This window comes from Macrobrachium nipponense, chromosome 26, assembly GCF_015104395.2.
Source record: "Macrobrachium nipponense isolate FS-2020 chromosome 26, ASM1510439v2, whole genome shotgun sequence".
NCBI classification, from domain to species: domain Eukaryota; kingdom Metazoa; phylum Arthropoda; class Malacostraca; order Decapoda; family Palaemonidae; genus Macrobrachium; species Macrobrachium nipponense.
Window position 1 is genome coordinate 48,094,703 of NC_087215.1, and position 21,981 is coordinate 48,116,683.

Consider the following 21,981-nt stretch of genomic DNA (forward strand, 5'->3'; position numbering starts at 1 on the left):
TAAGACTTCAATAACTCAACAGCTGAGAGAGAGAGAAAAAAAATTGGCTCTTTTGTTAAAATCCAAATTTACCTTTAATTCTCTTATTCACCATCAGAATCATTTATTACAGATCTCTCTCTCTCTCTCTCTCTCTCTCTCTCTCTCTCTCTCTCTCTCTCTCTCTCTCTCTCTCTCTCTCTCTCTCTCTCTCTCAGTTGAATGCCAAACAGTCTTTACATTAAGGCTTTAGGAACTCAACAGCTATCAAGGCTTACACTTACATTTAGTTAAAATAAAACTTAGCCATAAGTAAAATTTTTAGGTTTGTAACAGAACAATTTAACACGCCCAGTCTTGTTACGTAGATGTTGTTAATGTAATTATTGATAAAACTTCCAATTGAGTTGTTAACACCATTTTAAGGTAAACAAAAATAGAAATATGTTGATTGCAGTGAGTTTCCAGTATTAACTAATAGAGGGAAAATCGTAGTATTACTGAGGCTCAGTGTCCAAAATTCTGCACACTTCCCAGCAAACCATTTCTTCAAATCACAATTCACAGATTAAATCTGACATTATGATAGTTTCATCACTATAAATATATAGAAGAAGAAATTCTAAACGTATCTATTAAGTTCTAAGTTTAAAATAAAGCGTGTATGATGAAGCAGTTTACAGTGTATTTAAATATCAATCAATTTCCAGTTAATCGAAGCCCACTGTCAAGAATACTTGACACTCTAACTACAACTGGAGCTGTCTCCTTATAACACCTACTAAAAATATATTGCGGGCCTGGTCATACGCGCTAATGTGTGAGGGATCTTCACTGAGATTCTTAAGTAGCGGTTTTAATGAATAGGACGTGATAAGTCATGAAATTTACCCATAACTTCAGATGTTTCCAAGAAACAGAAATTCTGGGCACTCAGTGGCTTGCTGACGCCATACAAGTTTTAGACATGGCGTCTAAAACTTGTATGGTATGGAGCGTATGATCTCTCATAGATGATGGGATATTTATATGCCATAACTACTGAATTTTTCAGCTGAGAGGATTGTTTACTAATACTGGACACTACTTAGGGCTGGGTACAAAGGGGTTTTATATATATATATATATATATATATATATATATAGAGAGAGAGAGAGAGAGAGAGAGAGAGAGAGAGACCTTACCTTACAGACCTTACATCTTGTTGGGTGGGTTGCCCCAGGTCCCTCAGTGTGAGGCACCTCTAATGTCTACCAGAGAGTTGCTAGTACATCTTCCGGTATATTTTGCATCTTCCAATCTTGGATGGTCTGGGATGCAGTTTAGATATTTGTCGAGCTTATTCTTAAACACATCTACGCTCACTCCTGATATATTCCTCAGATGAGCTGGCAACGCATTGAATAGACGCTGCATATCGATGCTGGTGCGTAGTGGATTAATGTCCCTGTGTGCTTTCCTTATTTTTCCTGGTATAGTTTTGGGCACTATTAATCTACCTCTGCTTGCTCTTTCTGATATTTTTAGTTCCATGATATTTTCTGCTATTCCTTCTATCTGTTTCCATGCCTGAATTATCATGTAGCGTTTCTCTTCTCCTTTCTAGACTATATAATTTTAAGAATTGTAGTCTTCTCCCCAGTAGTCTAGGTCCTTAACTTCTTCTATTCTAGCTGTAAAGGACCTTTGTACACTCTCTATTTGTGCAATATCCTTTTGATAGTGTGGGTACCATATCATATTGCAATATTCAAGTGGACTACGAACATATGTTTTATAAAGCATAATCATGTGTTCAGCTTTTCTTGTTTTGAAGTGCCGTAACAACATTCCCATTTTTGCTTTACATTTTGCCAACAGAGTTGCTATTTGATCATTGCATAACATGTTCCTATTCATCATCACACCAAGGTCTTTAACTGCTTCCTTATTTGTGATGGTCTCATTATTAGGTCCCTTATATGCATATAGCTTTCTTTCTCTGTCTCCATAATTTATTGATTCAAATTTATCAGAGTTAAATACCATCCTATTTACCTCTGCCCAATCATATACTTTGTTAAGGTCTCTTTGTAGAGCGTTCCTATCTTCATCACAAGTAATTTCTCTACTTATTCTTGTGTCATCTGCGAAACTACTCACTACCGAATCCTTAACATTATTGTCTATGTCTTCAATCATAATAACAAACAGTATTGCAGCTAACACCGTACCTTGCGGCACACCGGATATTACCTTGGCTTCATCCGATTTCTCGTCGTTTGCAATAACTATCTGTTTTCTGTTGTGTAAAAATTCTTTTAACCATCTTCCTACTTTATCCACGATATTGTGTTTTCTAATTTTCTTCGCCAATATATTATGGTCTACTTTATCAAAAGCTTTTGTTTTGCAAAGAGAGAGAGAGAGAGAGGTTAGATGGGATTGCGTCTTCTTATCGGGTCTTTGTGTATCTGGTTGACGTTCATTGATGTCTTCATATATAATATGTAAGGTATGTATAACTGAATCACGAAAATATGGATTTGATGAACATATAAGTAAAGAGAAATTCCACGAAGGAAAGAGAGAAAATGGAATACTGCAAGGCCTCTCGACGTCTTGTCCTTTACAAATAAAACTTGTATAAATGACAGATGGAGATCACAAAGAAAAAATTATGTTTCTGGAATCCAACAACAATTGAGAATTAGTAGTTGAACCACCAAAACCAAAAACGTCCCGAACCAGCTCCAGAAGAAGGACAACGATAATTCGAAGGTTATACAAGGGAGGTGACTGACCTCCAAAAAAGGGTATAAAAGGACAACTTAATAATTCTCCTTTTGGTAAACAATAACAATTTTTACAAGGTGAATATTGAAAAAAATACTAAACATACTAATACGTAGAAAAATATATTAGGTAACTGATTTGTAATTAAGTCAGTGATTTTATCTTTTAGGTAATTCTTGAACATTTTACTAATACAAGGGTGCAAATAATACATGCCATGGCGTATGTATATATATATATATATATATATATATATATATATATATATATATATATATGTGCGTGTGTGTGTGTGTATGATGTATTATGTATATATATATTATACACGTATATGCGCAGTGGGGAAAAAAAAATATTCTCTCTCTCTCTCCCCGTAATACACAAGGGATTGTCATATTGTCATATCTTCCTAAGCACTTCTGAGTTACCATGAAAGACCAACAAATCGCTAAAGCAACCTGAAATAAGGATTAAAAAGGCGAACACTGTCTGAAATGGGAATAGAGAGGTTGAGAGGGTCAGATCGGTTACTAAAGGAGCATAGGTTGGGGGATAGGTGGATGATAAGGGGTGGTGGTATGGGGATGGGGGATGGTTTGATTAATGGGTTTTATATGGTCCGTGAGACGAGTAATGCAACCCATTAATTCTTGGCTCTTCCTGACTGGGAGCCCTAGCGCCTCAGACTACAACACCTGTCACTCATACATCTCTCTCTCTCTCTCTCTCTCTCTCTCTCTCTCTCTCTCTCTGTTCATAGTAGACACGTAATTAGCAGTAAACATCATTGGGGAAGTTGTGTTCTGCCTCGGCGTGTTGAGTTCTATTGTAATTACGTATACCTGCCAATATGAATTGGCAAAAAAAAAAAAACGTAGAATTTCAAAACGAGAACATTGTTTTGTTAATGATTGTCACCTCCAGCGACTTGTGACTTCAGTGGCCTCTGTGAAATTCCACAACTCTTTCCTGTGCTTTCACTTCACACATCTCTGCTCATCTCCAGCCTCCTCTCTCTCTCTCTCTCTCTCTCTCTCTCTCTCTCTCTCTCTCTCTCTCTCTCTCTCTCTCTCTCCAGCCTCACAGTCCTCATTGGGGTACGTCTGGGTCTTTCAACTCTTCAGGTGTCCACAGGAGGCCGTCGGATATTGTCAGGGTTGTGCTAAAGACATTCAGGCTTCTCCATCTCCCATTTATCATTATGTCATATTATGGAACTTCTGTCATTTTTCTCACGATTAGAATATTTCTAAACCTATTCATACGAGAGAGAGAGAGAGAGAGAGAGAGAGAGAGAGAGAGAGAGAGAGAGAGAGAGAGAGAGAACTTTTGCAAACATTGCAGTCACAAGGGTTCCAAACATTACAAAGGTTGCCAAGAAGACCCCGTTTAATCGTAACGCCAGTTGAACGGAAACGGCATTGTTGCAGTTGTAGCCATTAGTTTCTTCCCAAGTACTTTTTCTGGATGTCCCTCCCGAGGAGGAGGAGGTTGCGCTGGTTGTGGTTGACTGTTTAGTCTGGTTTCATGACCTGTTCATTTCTACTTGGAGAATATCTGGGTGTTTTGCGTCGGTCGAATGGCATCGAATTCTTTAACGCTTATTGTCTGCAGTTTTGTGTGGAGGGTTATGTTTCGTTTATTTGTTTTATTGTTTGTTTAGATGTGTTGTGTTTTGATGGATATTTTATGGGCAAGTTATAATAATGCCTCCTCTGTCAGGAAGTAGTACCGTTTCAAATTTTATGCCCATATTATTATTATTATTATTATTATTATTATTATTATTATTATTATTATTATTGTTGTTGTTGTTGTTGTTGTTGTTGTTGTTGTTGTTGTTGTTGTTGTTGTTGTTGTTGTTGTTGTTGTTATTATTTTGGGAGAAGACCATCTTTTAAACAAATTCTGTTGAATAAAATGGCAGAATTCAGCGGATTAATATTATATATTACCTTTTCTATTTTTCTTAGAACTCTCTTTTCTGGCTCAGTGATACTTAATAATCGGCCAGTATTCATATTAGTTGATTTTCGAAAGACTGAAAAGGCGAAATTTCTATAATTTGTATGGACACTTCTGTGAGAACTTGACAAACTGGACAAATATCGAATGCATTATTCGTACATTTGAGAGATTTAGATCATCCTATTAACTGGAGTCAAGGAAGAGCCTTAATTCCATGTAACGACACAGTTAAAAGGAATATCACTGAATCTTGTTTCATCAAGTCAAATAATGGAAATGTTCTAAATTTAAGTCTTGGTTTATTTAAACTCGATGCCGTCATAATGAAAAACTTGTAGGTAAATATAAGCAACAAAATTTATATATTCAGTTTTTACATGTTTTGGACTATACGATACGTTGTAGTTTCTGTTAAGGTTAAATCTATGTTTAAGTTTGTGACTGTGTGATATCTGATAATCCTCTTTATCTTTATTATTTTTACCCTTTTGACAATTAACCATCTGGTGTTCTTGATCTTGTTGTTTACCTGATAACTTTCTTTCCAACTGTATTTCATTCGTTCCTTGACAATGTCTTAGTAAAGACGAAAGCGCTTGGATTTCTGCTTATCATTTTCCTGTGGTATTCGCTTATTTAATGAAGTCACGTGGTATCTGCTATGTTTTTTAAGCACACACACACATACATACATATGTGTGTGTGTGTATATATATATATATATATATATATATATATATATATATATATATATATATATATATATATATATGATGACGCCTTCCTGTCGTTTAGCCCTAAGAACGACCAGCAGGCCTTTCCCATCTCGTCTTTCTGTAGGTAATCTGTGACTGAATTATCCAAAGTCATTTGAAGCCCTTGATATCTTTCTTTAGCTGCAGGCGATGAGCGAGCGGTGTTCTGTCTTCATTGTCTCTCTCCCAACATATGGGTCTGTTGTTCTTCTTCCTTCCCTCTCCCTTCATCAGGGAGAGAGAGAAAAAAAAAGAAGGGAGAGGAAAAAATGAAAGGCTTGTTCGGAACAAGTGACCTATCCATCATTCGGCGTCTATCCTAACCAACTCCTCCTGCACTCGTTGTGCCATTTACACCCTTCCTTGGCATCAATCTTATCGGTTTTCTCTTTTCCACCATTTTCTCTTTTTTTTCCTTTGTGTGTGCGAGCGTGTGTATTTGGGAGAATGTGATATTTCCCGTTTCTCTTACTTGGATCTGTCGGTGAAGTACAACTGTTCGAGGAATTTTTTTTTCCTTTTAATTTGAACTCGAGTGGGTTCGGATAACATTTGTTCGCTGTTAAATATTCATGCTTTGTCCTTTGCATTTTACGTGAATGAAGTTTTCGCATATTTATGGTATTGTTATTTTGACCATTTCCGCTAATTCGAAAAGCATTTTGACCATTTCAGTGGAACATCAGAAGAATTTTTTTTTTTTTCTTCTTTTTCCAGCTGCGGAATCTTCGCTGTGAACTATCTGATTGTCTTTCTGCTTCTGTCATTCAGTCGACTTCTCCGGTTCAATTGCGCCGTCCATGGGGATCTTCCTGGAAGAGGCCTCTAAGGTTTTTAGAATTAGTTTGACTGCCGTTTACAGTTTAGCAGGGACCCCCCCCCCCCCCCTCCCACTCTTTCTCTCTTTTATCCAAAACACGTTGTAACTGGTAACTGGCAGAATCGTGACCTGATTATGCGACATAATAGCCAGTCTCAAAACAGCTATTTCCAGAAGAGCTAGTTCTAAAATAGCCAGCACACCATAAAGAGCTAGTGGGGCAAAATAGGTGTTACGTACGTGGTAATTACATACATCTGTTAGGAAATCAATGATCACAACTAGCAACAATAGTCTCCTTGTGATTTGGGTTACATTTTGGTTGCGATTGCTTATTCGTTTGTGGGTTGTAATTATTTTAATTATACAACCCTTCAGCATGAATGTAATAAAATAACAAAACGTAGGTGATCAAATCAATCACGAGGGATACATGTAATCGGAAGAATGCAACCAATAAGAAAACTGCACCACCACGAGGAGTTATTGCTAACATTACACACAATATTGATTGTGAAACGGCGTCTTGTATGCCAAAAAGAATTGCTTTTTTGTTGTCCTGCTGATACTAGCGATTTTAGTGATAGCACTTGTCGTATGCCGCATAACTATTATAGTACTAGCGCTTATGTAGCACTATCAATTGAAAAATGATAGGACAATTGTAGAAAGATGAAACCAACCAGATGATAGTCATGATCTTACTATCAAAGAAGGAAATCTTGTTACGAACAGTAAGTGCAGTAATAGTATAAATAGTAAAGTAGTTTCAAAGATTAAAAGCGAAACTGATAGTATAAATAGTAAAGTAGTGAAGTAGTTTCAAAGATTAAAAGCGAAGCTGATAGTATAAATAGTAAAGTTGTTTCAAAGATTAAATGCGAAACTAATAGTATAAATAGTAAAGTAGTTTCAAAGATTTAATGCGAAACTGATAGTATAAATAGTAAAGCAGTGAAGTAGTTTCAAAGATCAAAAGCGAAACTGTTAATCAAAACAAAGTTGATAAGGCAAAGAAGGAAGAAAAGAAGAAGAAATTGTAGCATAAACGCGCGCACACAAATAGTATATAAAGTGTTCAAACCTAGCTCATGTGGCGCACTATAATAGCTATTTTGACCTAGCTCTTTTGGGCTTCCCCCTCGTAACCTAACCTAACTTAAAATGAATTGATGCAGTCTCTCTCTCTCTCTCTCTTTTGTATTTACGTGGCACGCGTTATGTTTTGATACATGAACAGTAATGGATTATTCATGCCACGGGATTCATGTAACCCGTTTTTATTTCCGTGGCGATGGTTCCACGCTTCGTTTTAGTTTTCTTGTCTCTTCATGACTGTAGAGGCTATTCAAATAGAATCGCGCTATTGTAATAAATGATCAGCAATTACACATTGAAATGTCTAGGCGGGATGTAAGTCTATTAACCTTTCTCGACCTTCAAGGGTTGGCCAGTCAGTCCCGAGATTTGTAAGGAAGTCGCCACTAGAGTCAGGGAAACGAAAACGCATATCGTAGGTCGAAAAAACGTGCCTTTTTTTCTGTCAGTCCAAATGCATTGTGGACAGTAATCTTTATAATTGTGTGCCTCTAGCATTGCATGACGAGTAATAATTATGGTTTATTTGCGAATTTTCTGCTAAACATGTAAGTTGGGAATGCAAACTTGCGTTTAAGGACGAACTATTCTTTTATATAGGCAAATTTAAAATTTTCCTAGTTATGGCCTTTTCACTTCTATGTCTAACAGAGCTTAAGAAAGGTTATTACCTGTCTTTATTTTCTTTTTGTGAAACATTTATACACACAGGTGTGGTTCTCATATATGGGTAATTATTCGCCCCTTTTATATTTGTTTTTTATAATTTTTTTACAATAAAAACATTTATATACATATTTCTGATATTTTCGTTAATTGTGTTATTATTATATTATTATTATTATTATTATTATTATTATTATTATTATTTTCTTTTTGTAGGTAGAGGATATGGAATTGGCAGCGGGAGACGGAGTCGTTGAATTCAATGAGATGGACGAGGACTGGTAAGTAAGAGGAATGCATATATGTATATATAACGCTGAATGCTTGAAAAGGAGTGGGAAAATCAGATTTGTTTTATTATAAATGAATTCATTTTGTCTACTTATGAGGTTTATTTGTATAATGAAGTAGAGAAGTTGGATGAATTTTGTGAGGTAAACTAAGTAATATTAATCAAAAACCTTCGGTAAATGAAAGTCACCCAGTCTATGGATATATCTTCAGTTGACAATTTGTAGAAGTACTTAGTAACCATTTTAGTGATCATATATGGAAAGGAAAACAGTGTTTCCTCTTGAGAGTCTTCTGTTCATGACCTCTCGGTTGGTGAGGTGTGCATTCCTGCCAGATCATGAACAAACGGATACAAAAGAATGACTTGCCTACGCAAAGTCTCTTATTTTGATGGACTGACATTTCTTTTATCCTTAATTGACTCTCCTTTGTAGTTTTTGTATTCACACTTATATAACTTTCTTTGTAGAAAGAGGTAAGATTTATTGGTAAATTTAAAACGTCAAGAGTTCCCGTATTTGACATGTAGAATGTATAGATTTGAAGTTGAGGTGATCAAAGTTTACAAATATTTGGTCAGTTTATGTCGGTTATTTCACTACTCAAATTGATGCAAATTCACTCAGCTTTGCTTCAGTCAAGTATGCTATTTGTGTAGTAACGTGTTTAAATTCTATATCAAGTTTGAAAGTTTCCATTTTTTAATTTAACCGAAATCTGGGTAAGTTTTGGATCGCTCTTGTTATCGCTGATTCAGGAGGAGCTGAACCAATATTGGCGTTCTTCCTCTGTGTAATCTCGTATGCAAGAACTATGTGAATGAAAGCCTTCGCTTCTTGATGACGTATTCATCAGCTTTTTTTTAATAATAGGGTTGCTATTTTGTTAATAACATCCTTAAAAACTGCATATTAACACCATTTCATTTTAAATGCTGTCGAGTATTGGCGCTTTTTCGTCAAAGGCATAATCAAATGCTCTGTGACAGTCCCAAAAGCAGAGTGAATACTGTTCATTTTTCTTGATTCACATCAGTCAAAACTTGGTGATCAACGGCACTTATGCAGAACATTCAGCACTAATTGTACATCACCCAGCAAAGCCAACGAACACAAAGCAAAATCCAGTCATTCACAGATTAGCGAAACGAAATGACCCAACAATATGACAACCACCTCGTAAAGTTGAGCAGCGATGTCTTGATTGACCTAAAACGAAATGAAGCGAAATAAAGAAAGAAGAATAAACATGTCCACCCATCTGTCTCCGGTTGCCTAATAGAAGCCTCGGGGAGATTTAAATCCGGGTCATAAAGCAGATCTAACCATCTGTTAGCGTTGGATCTTATGTTATGAACTCCTGGTGTCGGAGTTACGGCGCCGGTTTTGATCAAACCCATTTTATTGGGTGTTTCATGACATGCTTCAGTTCTAGGGGAGGAATCGAGGAATCAGGTCGTTTGGTAAGACGGAACCTTGCATTGTGTGTGTGTGTGTGTGTGTGATACTAGAGGAAGGGCAGAAGGTTCTTATTAGGGATTTCTTCATCCGGGTCGAATACACCAGCAACCATCACCTTGCATTTCTCGGTGCAATTGTGGGTTTTTTTTCTCTCAGTTTAACCTACAGGCTAAAGCGCTTAATGGCCGAAAGTGCCCCATCGCTGGGCCTGACAGCCTAAATATCAGAAAATCAAATCAGTAGACCAGCTAAAGGTAGCTAGCTGATTGTTGATGTTAATGGAAGAATCTTGCCCTGTACTCGTACTCTAATATGCAAATTAATCAATAGACAGAAACACAAATGTTCCTCTTTTCATTGCATCAGTTGACACAATCATTCGCCGAACTTAGACGAGCTACATTGGTATCTAGTTTTTCCAGGTTCCTTTTCAGGGTTCTTGAGATCTTGCCTAGTGTCCCTTTCATTATGGGTAAAATTTCTATTGGCATATCCTATTTCCTTCTCATTTCTGTTTTCAGGTCCCTTTGAATACTTATTTATTTATTAAAATTATTTATTATTATTGATTATTATTATTATTATTCATTATTATTATTTCTTTCAACTTGTGAAGATAATTATAACCTCCCAATTTCAAAACGGAAATATTAATTTAATTTCCAGATTTAATGATCTCCAAAATGTTATTTTCCTTTTGCAGATTGACCAGTGCCCCTGGCTTCTGGTATTGGGGACAGTAGCAGTGTTTCCCGGGACCAGGACCTGTCGACGAGTGGAGACTCCTGCAAGGGAGGGACCACGGCGTCATCAGACAACGGCAGCAAGGACAATTAGAATGAACCGTGTCATTTTTTTCTCTCGTGTCAAAGAATGGGTGTTGTTTTTCAAGTGTCATGAGATGAATGATTTCTTTGCATTTTTTACATGATTTTCCTGTTATCCACTTCAGTGAGGCCGTGGACCATTTATTTGCATTTTTTAAAACGCCAGATTTTGTTATCCATTTGTGTGAACGAGAAAAATAGTGTTTTGTTTGTATGTTTTTAAAATAGAAAGGTACTTGAATACTTTAAAAGAAACGAATAGGTGAGACCTGCCTTTTTTGTATCTAGGTATTTTGAATTGTTATGAACAGGAGGAGAAGTGGGCCAATAAGAGCGATTCAATTTGGAAGGTATCAGCGTCCTGATATGAAATTAGTTCTGTTTTAGTTTCGTTATATTTTTCGCTTAGGGTCACCAGTATGTCCCATGATACCTTTTCTGTGTGTAAATAAATATATATATTTTTTGTATGGGGGAAATAGGGGTGGCGAGTATTGTGCTTGTAAATGCTCCATTTATTTTATTTCATTTTTGTTTTCCATCCATTATCTTGTATCGTACCGAAGTTTTGATGTCTAAAAGGGTGCTTGTTTACGATGCTTTGGAGTTCAGGGTAACCATGGTACTATTTCTTGATTATTATTATTATTATTATTATTATTATATTAATCCAGGTGTAAGTTAACATAGTTTTATTTGTCTTCATTATCATTATTTAAAAAGAAATCTTCTAAATCTACGATAGTCCCATGTTATGATCCTCCTGCCTAACATTTCTGAATTCGTTGCTTGGGGTCAATGAAAACCGATTCCTTCGAAATATCGAAGAACTTGAAAATGTCTCGACAAAATTGCACAAAAATAATGAGTTGAAGTTTTTTTATTGTAATTGCACAGAAACATCTCGGTCATATTAAGTGCACAGTGCCTTTTCCATTCTTTTGAGAGGTTTTAAAAATGTTAAACAATGACCGTTGATTTACCAATTAGTAATTTAGTTTGGTGGTACACTCAAACGGCTGATGGAAATATGATCTGTATTCGGGAGTGGTGTAAGTCAACGATTTGTTTCACTGATGCAGTCAGTACACAATCATGATTTTTATTTTGCAGAATATTTCAAGTAACATTGATTTATGCCAAATACAGCTTACGCTGGAGCATACGTTACTTGAAATGGCACCTGCAGCATTAGAGTGTTGTCAGTACTACGGATTTTTCGTCAAGGTAAACACATACAGCGGAAAACTTTTAACATCAACAATACATTATCTTGCCAGTAAGTTGTGTTGCTCTCTTGCAGTAATGACGCAACCCTCTCTCTCTCTCTCTCTCTCTCTCCTTTATGCATTTTATCTAATACCTTTAAATCAAATTGGTTAATGCTAGATGAATTTTTTTTTTAAATTGAGACACTTATCTATCAGTTTGTTGCTTATCTCTCTCTCTCTCTCTCTCTCTCTCTCTCTCTCTCTCTCTCTCTCTCTCTCTCTCTCTCTCTCTCTCTCTCTCTCTTATATATATATATAATTGACTTGTGCCCTGAACATGATAGATGACTTAACCACAGAAAGAGAGAGATAATAAGCGGCTGTAGGTGTTCATGAAGCCCAGAAGTCATGCCAGCTAGATCATTCCACCTGTGAGAGCCTTTTCTGAAAGAATGCTCATGATTTTTCGGTTCAATTCCAGAGGGAAATAATCCCTCCAACCCAACTACCTGATTCTTGTAGAACTGTTGAATCGTACGGTGTCATCTGTGGATTCAAATTCTGAATGAATTTTGCACTGATTAATTTTGAAGTTGTTTCAAGGTACCGAGAGACGTTATATAAATATAAACATACATATTTACATGTCATACATATACACGTCGTACATGTTTTGCTTCACAAACATTAAGTCTTTCAGTTGTTTTGCACAAGAGTAGAGCTTTGAGTTTGGCCCACATTTCATGTCTGTGAATCGTCTCGGATGAATTTTGGATGACGATATCGTTTAAGATCCCACCTATATTCGACAAGTTACATTTGATTCCATAATGCCATTCATCAAACCTCTTCCTGTCTCGTATTTGTTAGACGATACTCGGTCATGAGCACAGATTCCATAAAACCAGCAACCATAAAGTCGAGTTCTCTCTCATTTTCACGTGCTCGCTTGTAGGCCCCTCTGGGCTCAGTGTTCTCTGTTTACCTCCCATGTTTTCCCAGTGATCCTAATTTCATTCAAGCCAAGGCCATGGGCTACATGAGGGCCTGTCATTGACCCTTCCATTGGCCTTTCCAGTAAAAAAAAAAAAAAAATCACCCATCCCCTTAGCTGTTAATAGCACACGTGACTCGCTTAATGTTATACGTGAGTTCATGTCGGTTGTACAGTCGTCTCACCTGGAATAGTACCTCACTGGAAATGTATCTGGTGGATAGTTGATTTTTGTATCGGGAACACTTACACGATAAATTATATGTGAAGTTATTGTAGTGGGTTAAACGTCTCAAGTATATAGACTTGTTTAATCATTATATTTTTATATTATATAAATGAAAACATCAGTACCTGTTGGGTATTTGAAATTTTCACGAAGGTAAACGGTGTCATTCTGTGGTATGTTGATGTAAATAATGACATAGTTATTTTGCTTAATCAAGGTAGAGTTTAATTGAGGAATTCAGCACTTCCTGTTTGTTTGTTTATGTTAAAAATGCCTTTTACTTTCTCTCATGTTATTGTATTGAACTGTTTGGGTAGGAATACTTGCTGTTCTCTCAGAATCTTTTGCTATTTCTTTTTATTAAGAGCCTCGTCGCATTCATTCTCAAATGAAATTGTGTCGTGATCGGCCGCATTTAAATTAATGGTAAGAGTGTAATAATTCAGATTATTTTTTCCTGTTTATGAACTTACTTACTCTTTGTAATGTGTGTTTTAAACTGTAAAGATCGGGAAGAGTTTTTTCTCTACTACAAAGAATATACTGGTAAATACTATTCCTTCGTGACGATCAAATGGTCTCTGAAGAAAGAATTGGCTTTGTAAGAGGTACTGTATTCATTCTTACTAGAGGAGGGCACTTTGTCTTCTTGGTCTATTCTGCATTGTGATCTAACTGGATCGGTTCCTATCGAGAATGATGGTGTAGCTTACTCATTTAGATTATATATATATATATATATATATATATATATATATATATATATATATATATATATATATTGTATTTATGTATTTGTTCATGAAATATATGTTTATGTATATATGTATATTATATACATATATATAAATAATTTATGAATTTATTTACATTTACAATTCTTTGTTTGCTCACTCTAACGAGGTTGAACACCATTTATGGCTAAAAGAGTAATCCGCTTATGTTTAATGCCTGTAATTTTCCGCAAGGTACAATGACATCCTATTCCTTTTTAGTTATAGTAAAACGTCTGTCTGTTTCCTTTTTTAATTTTTGTTCGTTTGCCAGCATCAGGAAAAATGTATATTATCCGATGGCCTTGTTCTTCCGGTGTATTCATTTTTGATGTTTTCAAATAAAAGGTTCATGCAGATCAAGTTTTGTCTATTTTATCCACTCAATACTAGTCATATCTGAAGCCTCGGGGATTGGAATGGAGATGTTGGCACTGCCCAATTATTTTGATATACATACGTATATATATCATATATATATATATATATATATAATATATATATATATATATATATATATATATATATATATATATATTATAGTATATATTATTCTCTTATATGCAGTGGAAGAATTATTGACTGTGAATAACCTACAGCCAGGGACAATGATTGATGAGTACCTCTGCCCCTGGCTAGGATTCGAACCTGGTACTTATTAATTATATATCGCCTTGGGTGTACATTATTCCCAAGGGCAAGACAACCGTGTTGTTCTGGATAGACTGGCTGGGAGTCTTCCAGAAGGTTTGTATGGTGCACGATGATTGGTCGGTGAGACACGCTTCTTATGGGGAAATTTTCTGATTGGGCGAAAGATGCCTATGTGGCAACACCGTGCACTCCCATTGGCTCATTCCCTCAGCCAGCACACAAGCCTCTGCGGTTTATAAGCACCGCGCCACTTGCATCGAGTGACAAGAACTTTGGACATGTAAGTTCGACATTTCCTATGCTTGCACAGTAATTTTGACCATTAAGACAGCTGATATCAGTGTTGCAAACGTCATAGCCAGAGAGAGAGGGAGAATTAGCGATTGTCAATATGTATAACACTTGGTGGCGGTGGCGCTTGAGCCCCTGTGGTTTTAAGACCCTCATTAGCTGCCAGTAGGTAGATCTTTGCAGAAATTCTGTTATGCAACATAGTTATTCCTTACACAGGCTCGTGTTGCAAAACTTTAATAATTGCTCTATATGTCTCTGGGATTATATGTACGTATGGTGGCAGAAGCGAACTGTGGCTATAGTCATTCCAAAATTAAAATGCATATCTGCCAAATCTGTAATAACAACAGAGATGAAACTATTTCTACCATTACAGATATCAAATATCATCTTTTTCGTTACGCAGAATTCCAAGTCAATTACATAGGTTCACGATTGATAAAGTTTTATATGCAATAACAAAAAAATGGTATCAGGTTTGCTTTCAAAATGGCATTACATTTTGGTGATGCTGCCTCCAAAATTTCAAACAGGTCCACATGTGTTTAATCCATGGATAAGCACCACGTTGTATCATACTTATAAGTGTGTTTTATATGTATGTACATATATACTATATTTAAGAAATTAAGAATCGATATATATGACACGTATACAAGCACTTACCAACTTAACTATATATGGAGTTGATGTTATGGTCAATATAATGGGACCAGGCAGTTTCCCTGGTCGTATGGTCTAAGTGTTTAGTGAATGTTTATGGGTAAGTGTTGAGTGAACGTTTAGTTTAGGGTTTAGTGAATGTTCACTGAGTGTTTGGGGTTTTGTGAATGTTATTGAATGTTTATTGTGTAAGTATTCAGTGGATGTTTAGGTAGTCTTTAAGGTTTTAATTAATGTTTAGTAAGTGTTTAGTGTATGTTACTATTTACTGAATATTTAGTGTTTAAGTATTCAGTGAGTGTTTAGGGTTTAGTGTGCAAGTGTTTAGTGAATATTTAGTGTGTAAGTATTCAGTGAATGATTAGAGATGTTTAGAGTTTAGTTAAAATGTTTTGTGAATGTTAGTGTTAAGCAAATGTTTAGTGCATAAGCTTTCAGTTAATGTTTAGCGCGTAGGGTTTAGTGAATGTTTAGTGTGTAAGTATTCAGTGAAAATTTAGTGAGTGTTTAGGGTTTAGTGAATGTTTTGTGAATGTTTGTGTTTAGTGAGTATTCAGTGAATGTTTAATGGGTGATTAGTAAATGTCTTAAATTGTTAGTGCTTAGTGACTATTTAATGTGTAAGTGTTTATTGAGTGTTTAACAAATGATCAGTGGATGTTCATTCAATGTTTAGTGTTTAATGAGTGTTTAGGGGTTTAATGAACATTTAGGGTTAGTGAGCAGTTAGTGTATAGTTAATGTTTAGTGGGTGTTTAGTGTATAGTGAGTACTCAGTGTTTATTGTATAGTGAGTGCTTAGTGATTGTTTAGTGTTTAATGAATGTTCAGGATTAGGTGAGTGTAGTGGTATAGTGAGTATTTAGTGTTTTATGAGTGTTAGTGAGCATTTAGTGTATTGTGAGTGTCTAGTGAGTGTTGAGTATTCAGGGAGTGTTTAGTGATATTGAGTGTAAATGTATGTTAAGTGTGTGTTTAGTGAGTGTGAGTGTATAGTAAGTGTGAGTGTTTAGTGAGTGAAAGTGTATTGTGAATGTTAGTGTTTAGTGATTGTACATTACTTTATAGTTGGTGCTTAGTAACTGTACAATAAGAGTGTCCTGTAATTTATAGGAACCATTTATGCTAGACATTGCTCAGATCCTAGAGCAGATGCTTAGGCCTTGACCACAATGGTTGGAGTGCTTAGGCCAAACTGTTTTTGTAAGGTAATTTTTCTCTGCGAAATTGGGTCCAGTAATAATAATAATAATAATACCAGTAAAAATAATAAAAGTAATAAAATATAGTAACATGGGCTAGACTGAGACCTTTCAATATGGCCGCTCGAGGTCACAGTTAGGCAAGGAGATTGCCCTTTAGCCTATACAAATGTTAAAGGGTATTTTTAAGAAAGCTATTTAATGACGAACTGCAAAGTGAATGAATTTGTATCGTGTGGATTTACCAATTTTTAAGAGGAGCATGCGTCATTTTTCCGTTACATGGAAGGTATGCACTTCTGCTTAAAGAGAACATGATGTATCACGTCGAGTTTACGCCACCGAAGCCGAACGGGTGGGGTGGTGGCCTGGTGGATAATTTATATGTGCATCTTTCTTATTTAGGGTTAAAATTTCTACAAAGCTAAGTCATGTTACAAGTAAACAGGACCAATTTAAAAGAATAATTAAGTTCACTGAAAACAATCTTGTAAATAAAACGGGTATATGAATTCGTTCATTACTAAAGTTGATCATCACTTTCGAACGGGGAACATGACGCCTCGTGCCGCAAATCGTAGTGTGACATTTATAACCGCCACCTGTTATGTCGATATCGCGGTCTATGGATATCCATTCAAGAATACTGTATGGGGGAACTAACAAGCAAATGAATTCAAATGCTTTTGGTGTAAGGAGGGTCGGTGCTGCTACCGGTTCAACTGTGATGTGAATGGATAAACCACTAGTAGAAATACATTGATGTGAATCACAAGAACTGTCTTCGTAGGGTGTCGCAGTCGGGAACGTTTCGCATAAGTTTTGTTTTAACACATTTCTCTACTGTTGTCATGTTTTCGGTGAAAAATTTAAGCAAACTTAAACTACGGTCGAAGTAGATATAGGTTTGACGAATTGGTTCACTTGTTGAAGGTTTAAAGGACGCTAATAAACGTCGAGGACAAACATAGTTTATATGATGTGTTGGTAAGTGTCCTCAATGTGCGTAATACGTAAACCACACCAAAGCATTTGCCAGGTTACAGTTACAGAGGGGAACACCCCTCTCCATGGGACTGGTACTATTAATAGCTTGAGGTGCTACATGTATACCAGTATTAGGCTACGTAGGTGGTTTTCCATCAAGTAGGAGTTACAGGGCTTTGCGGCCATCTTGAAAACCGCACAAATTGAACTCGGGGTGCTGGTCTAAGTGCGGTGTGATCATGTTCGTTGGAAAATTGGATAATATTTCACCGGTAAACAAAGCATAATGAGACTTATTTACCCAAAACTTTATACTATCCAGATATATCTTGTTGGCAGCACATACACTTTGACACCATGTCTTATATTTTCACTATAGTATTATTGTGGCAGTTGAGATTTGTATATCAGAACATCATTAATACTTTATATGAAGTATATATAAAGTAAGGACTTTCTTGATCGTTATTAGAAATGGTAAGTAGTAAGCAGGCCTACACTAGGTTCTGTACTATAGTTGGTGTCGGCTGATCTGTCGTGAGAATATTCTCTCCATTGACAATATGTCACGGCACCATTGCTCATGATTTCGGCTGCTGATTGGTCTAATTCCGTCGTATTCGATTGTAATCAAATAGACTGAATTCATAGCAAAGCACATATTTTTATGTAGAAGGCACGGGATTATACACAATATGCAGAAATAACTTCAATGATAAATATACCTGGGCCATAGATATATAAAAGCTAAGTACCCGTAAGAAATTGTGATAAACACAAAAAAAGGAAAAAAGAAGCTAGCCGCAGGTAATCTAAACATGACTGATTCAGAGCTTCGGCTGAAACTGAACTGGCAACTGCTGCGCTTTTATCCCAAATTCCCAATATGGCAGTCTGCACTTACCCGAGGTAGAATTTCTTATATATTTTAATAAACACTAAAGTTATGCAAGCATCTATTATACTATACGAAACTATGGTAAATATACCAAACGATTTTATCGATATATAAAATATTGCATAAAGATTGGTTTAAAATTAGAAATTATTTATTATCAGTGAATGTGCTTATCTTAGGAGTATATGAGTCTTAGGCTAAGCATTCAAAAGGGTTTCCCAGTGACGCCGAAAGAAGCACCTTATTTCTCACATTCTAAATTTATTGGCTACTAACCTAGAACACTACAAACATCGTCGGGTTCTGACTTCGTGTATCGGCCTATTATTTTTCTAACACTGATAGACATTGTAAATTAGCAAGGCTGGTGTGAAAATCAGCATAGGCCTACGTACAAGAATGCAAACCCGTTTTCTGTTACTATATACAGCAAAAGCTTAACATCATTGAAAAGTATTTGTTAATTCAAATAAGAAAAAAAAATTGTAGGTGCATTTGTGGTGTGTTTTCTACGGTGTGCCGATTGCACTTTGATAACTTGACTGAAAATCTTACGCATTTTTTATATGTACAGTACTGAATTTCGTCAGTTATTCAACAGTTAGAAAAAAGTCTAGGCCTAGTCCTATATTACGATGCTTTAAGACAGTGGGATCGCTGTTATGTCTGTTTCCCTCTTCATTCGTTTGTTATTCCTCTCTCTCTCTCTCTCTCTCTCTCTCTCTCTCTCTCTCTCTCTCTACATGCTTTTGTTTCTCTCTCGTATCTCCCATAAATATTCGTATGCTATTAATTCTCGTGTCCTACCATTTTTATCTCATCCTCTGCGGGCAGCACATCCCAGTGTTGCCATAACATATGTTAATGGACGTTAATTTTTCGGGGAACTTGAGTCCTGTCCCCCCTGAAGGAAGGCCTTGCAGAAAAAGAAAACAGTGACGTCATCGCTGGTAGTGCTTGAAATGGCAACGTCTGCGACACTCTGGCACTGCTGTCAGTACGTAACTCGTTATGTGTTGCTGTGCTGTGCTTCCCTCTTCGGATTTTTTTTCGTCTTCTGTCTTCAGTGTGTACACGTTGTGGACGAATTTCCCCAGAAACAATGCCATATGCATGTGTGGTCCAGAATTGCAAGGGAATTGTCGAAGTGGGCCAAAAGTGCACGTTTTTGCTTTTTCAAAGAATGAACTGGCCAGGAAAAGGATCAGAGCGATAAAACATGAAAAATTTTCACGCCGAGAAATAGCAGGGTAAGTCCTTTTTCTGTACCCATGGTATTACTTTATATTAGTCTACTTAGGTACATTAAGGTTTTGTTCAAAATATTAGTGTGAAAGAAAGTCATGGTAAAAGATTTGCAAGGTAGGCTAATACAGTTGCAGAATCTTCGGCTGGCATACTGTAAGTGAGATTCGGTTAGCCTAAGCGAAGCCTAGACATATTGTGTTCTGAAAGCAATCAGGATGACCTTGTTCTATTTTTCAAATGGGGAGCGTAGGATTTTTTTTTCTTATTGGTTGTAAACGATCGTTTTGGGAATTGGAACCGAACCACTTTAGGTCTAATATTATTTTGTGATTTTATTCAAGAGCATTATTGTACCATATAATATACTACACAAGATCTACTTTTAACAGCCCTTTCATGCAAATATGAACAGTGTGATACTATGCTAGGTAATTTTAGGCAATAACTCCGCACGGACTACAAGGAACGTTCACGCAAATACGACAGCCACTAGGGATTGGGGCGTCAAATGTATTTCGCCGTGTTTAGTACTGGCCCCTAAGGGTTAATTAGTCAACCCCCCAAAAATAACGACAATTCTTATGAAACAACCGGAATACTGTAGGAAACTGTAATTTCCAAAGAAATACCCGACGCGGAGTTATTACCTAGGTAATTCTAGGCATTAACTCCTCACGGACTGCACGGAACTGGTCCCACGAATACGACAGCCACTAGGGAATGGGGCGTCAAATGTATTTCGCCACGTTTAGTACTGGCCCCTGTGGTTTAATTACGTACAGTCGACCCCCAAATACAGCGGCCTATGGTATTTTAATCTTAATTTTCGTAAAACATAGCTTAGTTATAGAACTCATTTCATATAGGCCTATGCCATGATGCCTGCATAAAGTATTTAGTGCACACACTTTTATATAAAAATAGGTCCATATTATATATATAAATATTTATGCAGTACTTGTATAGCCTAGGGTAGCCTTGATATATTTTTCCTTCGATTTTTTTTTCTTTTTTTTTTGACTAAAGGTTTTCACGAAAATGCCTTTTGGTTTACCAGTGAAAACTTTAGGCTAAAAATGGTTTAGTAAATTATTACAAACCTAGCCTATTATTATTATTATTACTATATTAAGCCTATCACTCCTCTTATCTTTATACAGTTTATAACACACACACACACACACACACACACACACACATATATTATATATATATATATATATATATATATATATATATATATATCTTTATATATGTATATATATTTATATATATATACTTATACATATATATATATATATATATATATTTATATATATACATATATATATATATATATATATATATATATATATATATATATATATATATAGATATATATATACACACACACACATATATATATATATATATATATATATATATATATATTATACTATATATAGGCTGGCAAGATATATGTATGTTACCAACTGTATAAGGATAATAATAATTAACCCATATATATATATATATATATAATATATATATATATATATATATATTTTATATATATAGTTTATATATATATATATAGTATATATATCTATAGTATATATATATATATATATATATATATATATATATATATATATATATATATATATATATATATATATATGTGTGTTGTGTGTGTGTGTGTGTGTGTAGTTCGATATATATTATTATTATAAATATATTTAAATTAATTATATAATATAAATTAATGAATTATATATATATATTATATATCTATATATATATATATATATATATAATATAGGAGTATATATATATATCTATAAAATCGTACCGAACATACACATATATGAATATGATCTTATATAATAATGTATATTCCTGTAATGTGATATTGGGTGTAACTTAAGCCTACAATTGTTTTCTGAATGATTTAGGTTTTGTTTAGTGTTGTGATAAGAAAATTGATATATTTTTTTACCAGCATTTTCTTAATACATAGGCTAAGGTTAATGTTCGCATTGCAGGCTATAGGTTAAAGTTCACAGTTTCTTTATAGGCCTATAGGCCTATACAGTAAACTGTTGACAAGGTTTTCCTTTCTTTTTTTCTCTCTGAAATTCATAAGTAGGGAGCACTATTTACTCATGTCAATTGAGTTACCACAGTGAAATTCATAAGTAGGGAG

At 35.4% G+C, this 21,981-nt stretch overlaps 1 protein-coding gene across 2 annotated transcripts in view; it reads left to right on the top strand.

The window, feature by feature from the left end:
• Nucleotides 1-14,213, top strand: part of LOC135200266 (ubiquitin carboxyl-terminal hydrolase 48-like) — a 414,786-nt gene extending 400,573 nt beyond the window's left edge. The window contains exons 19-20 of one of the 2 annotated variants that reach the window (XM_064228749.1): nt 8,279-8,343; nt 10,520-14,213. In XM_064228749.1, coding sequence (XP_064084819.1) covers nt 8,279-8,343; nt 10,520 — 66 coding nt within the window. In that variant the 3' untranslated portion in view covers nt 10,521-14,213. Of the gene's footprint in view, nt 1-8,278; nt 8,348-10,519 lie in introns of those variants that run through there. The other variant, XM_064228748.1, reaches the window with a different exon arrangement.
• Nucleotides 14,214-21,981: the final 7,768 nt, after the last annotated feature.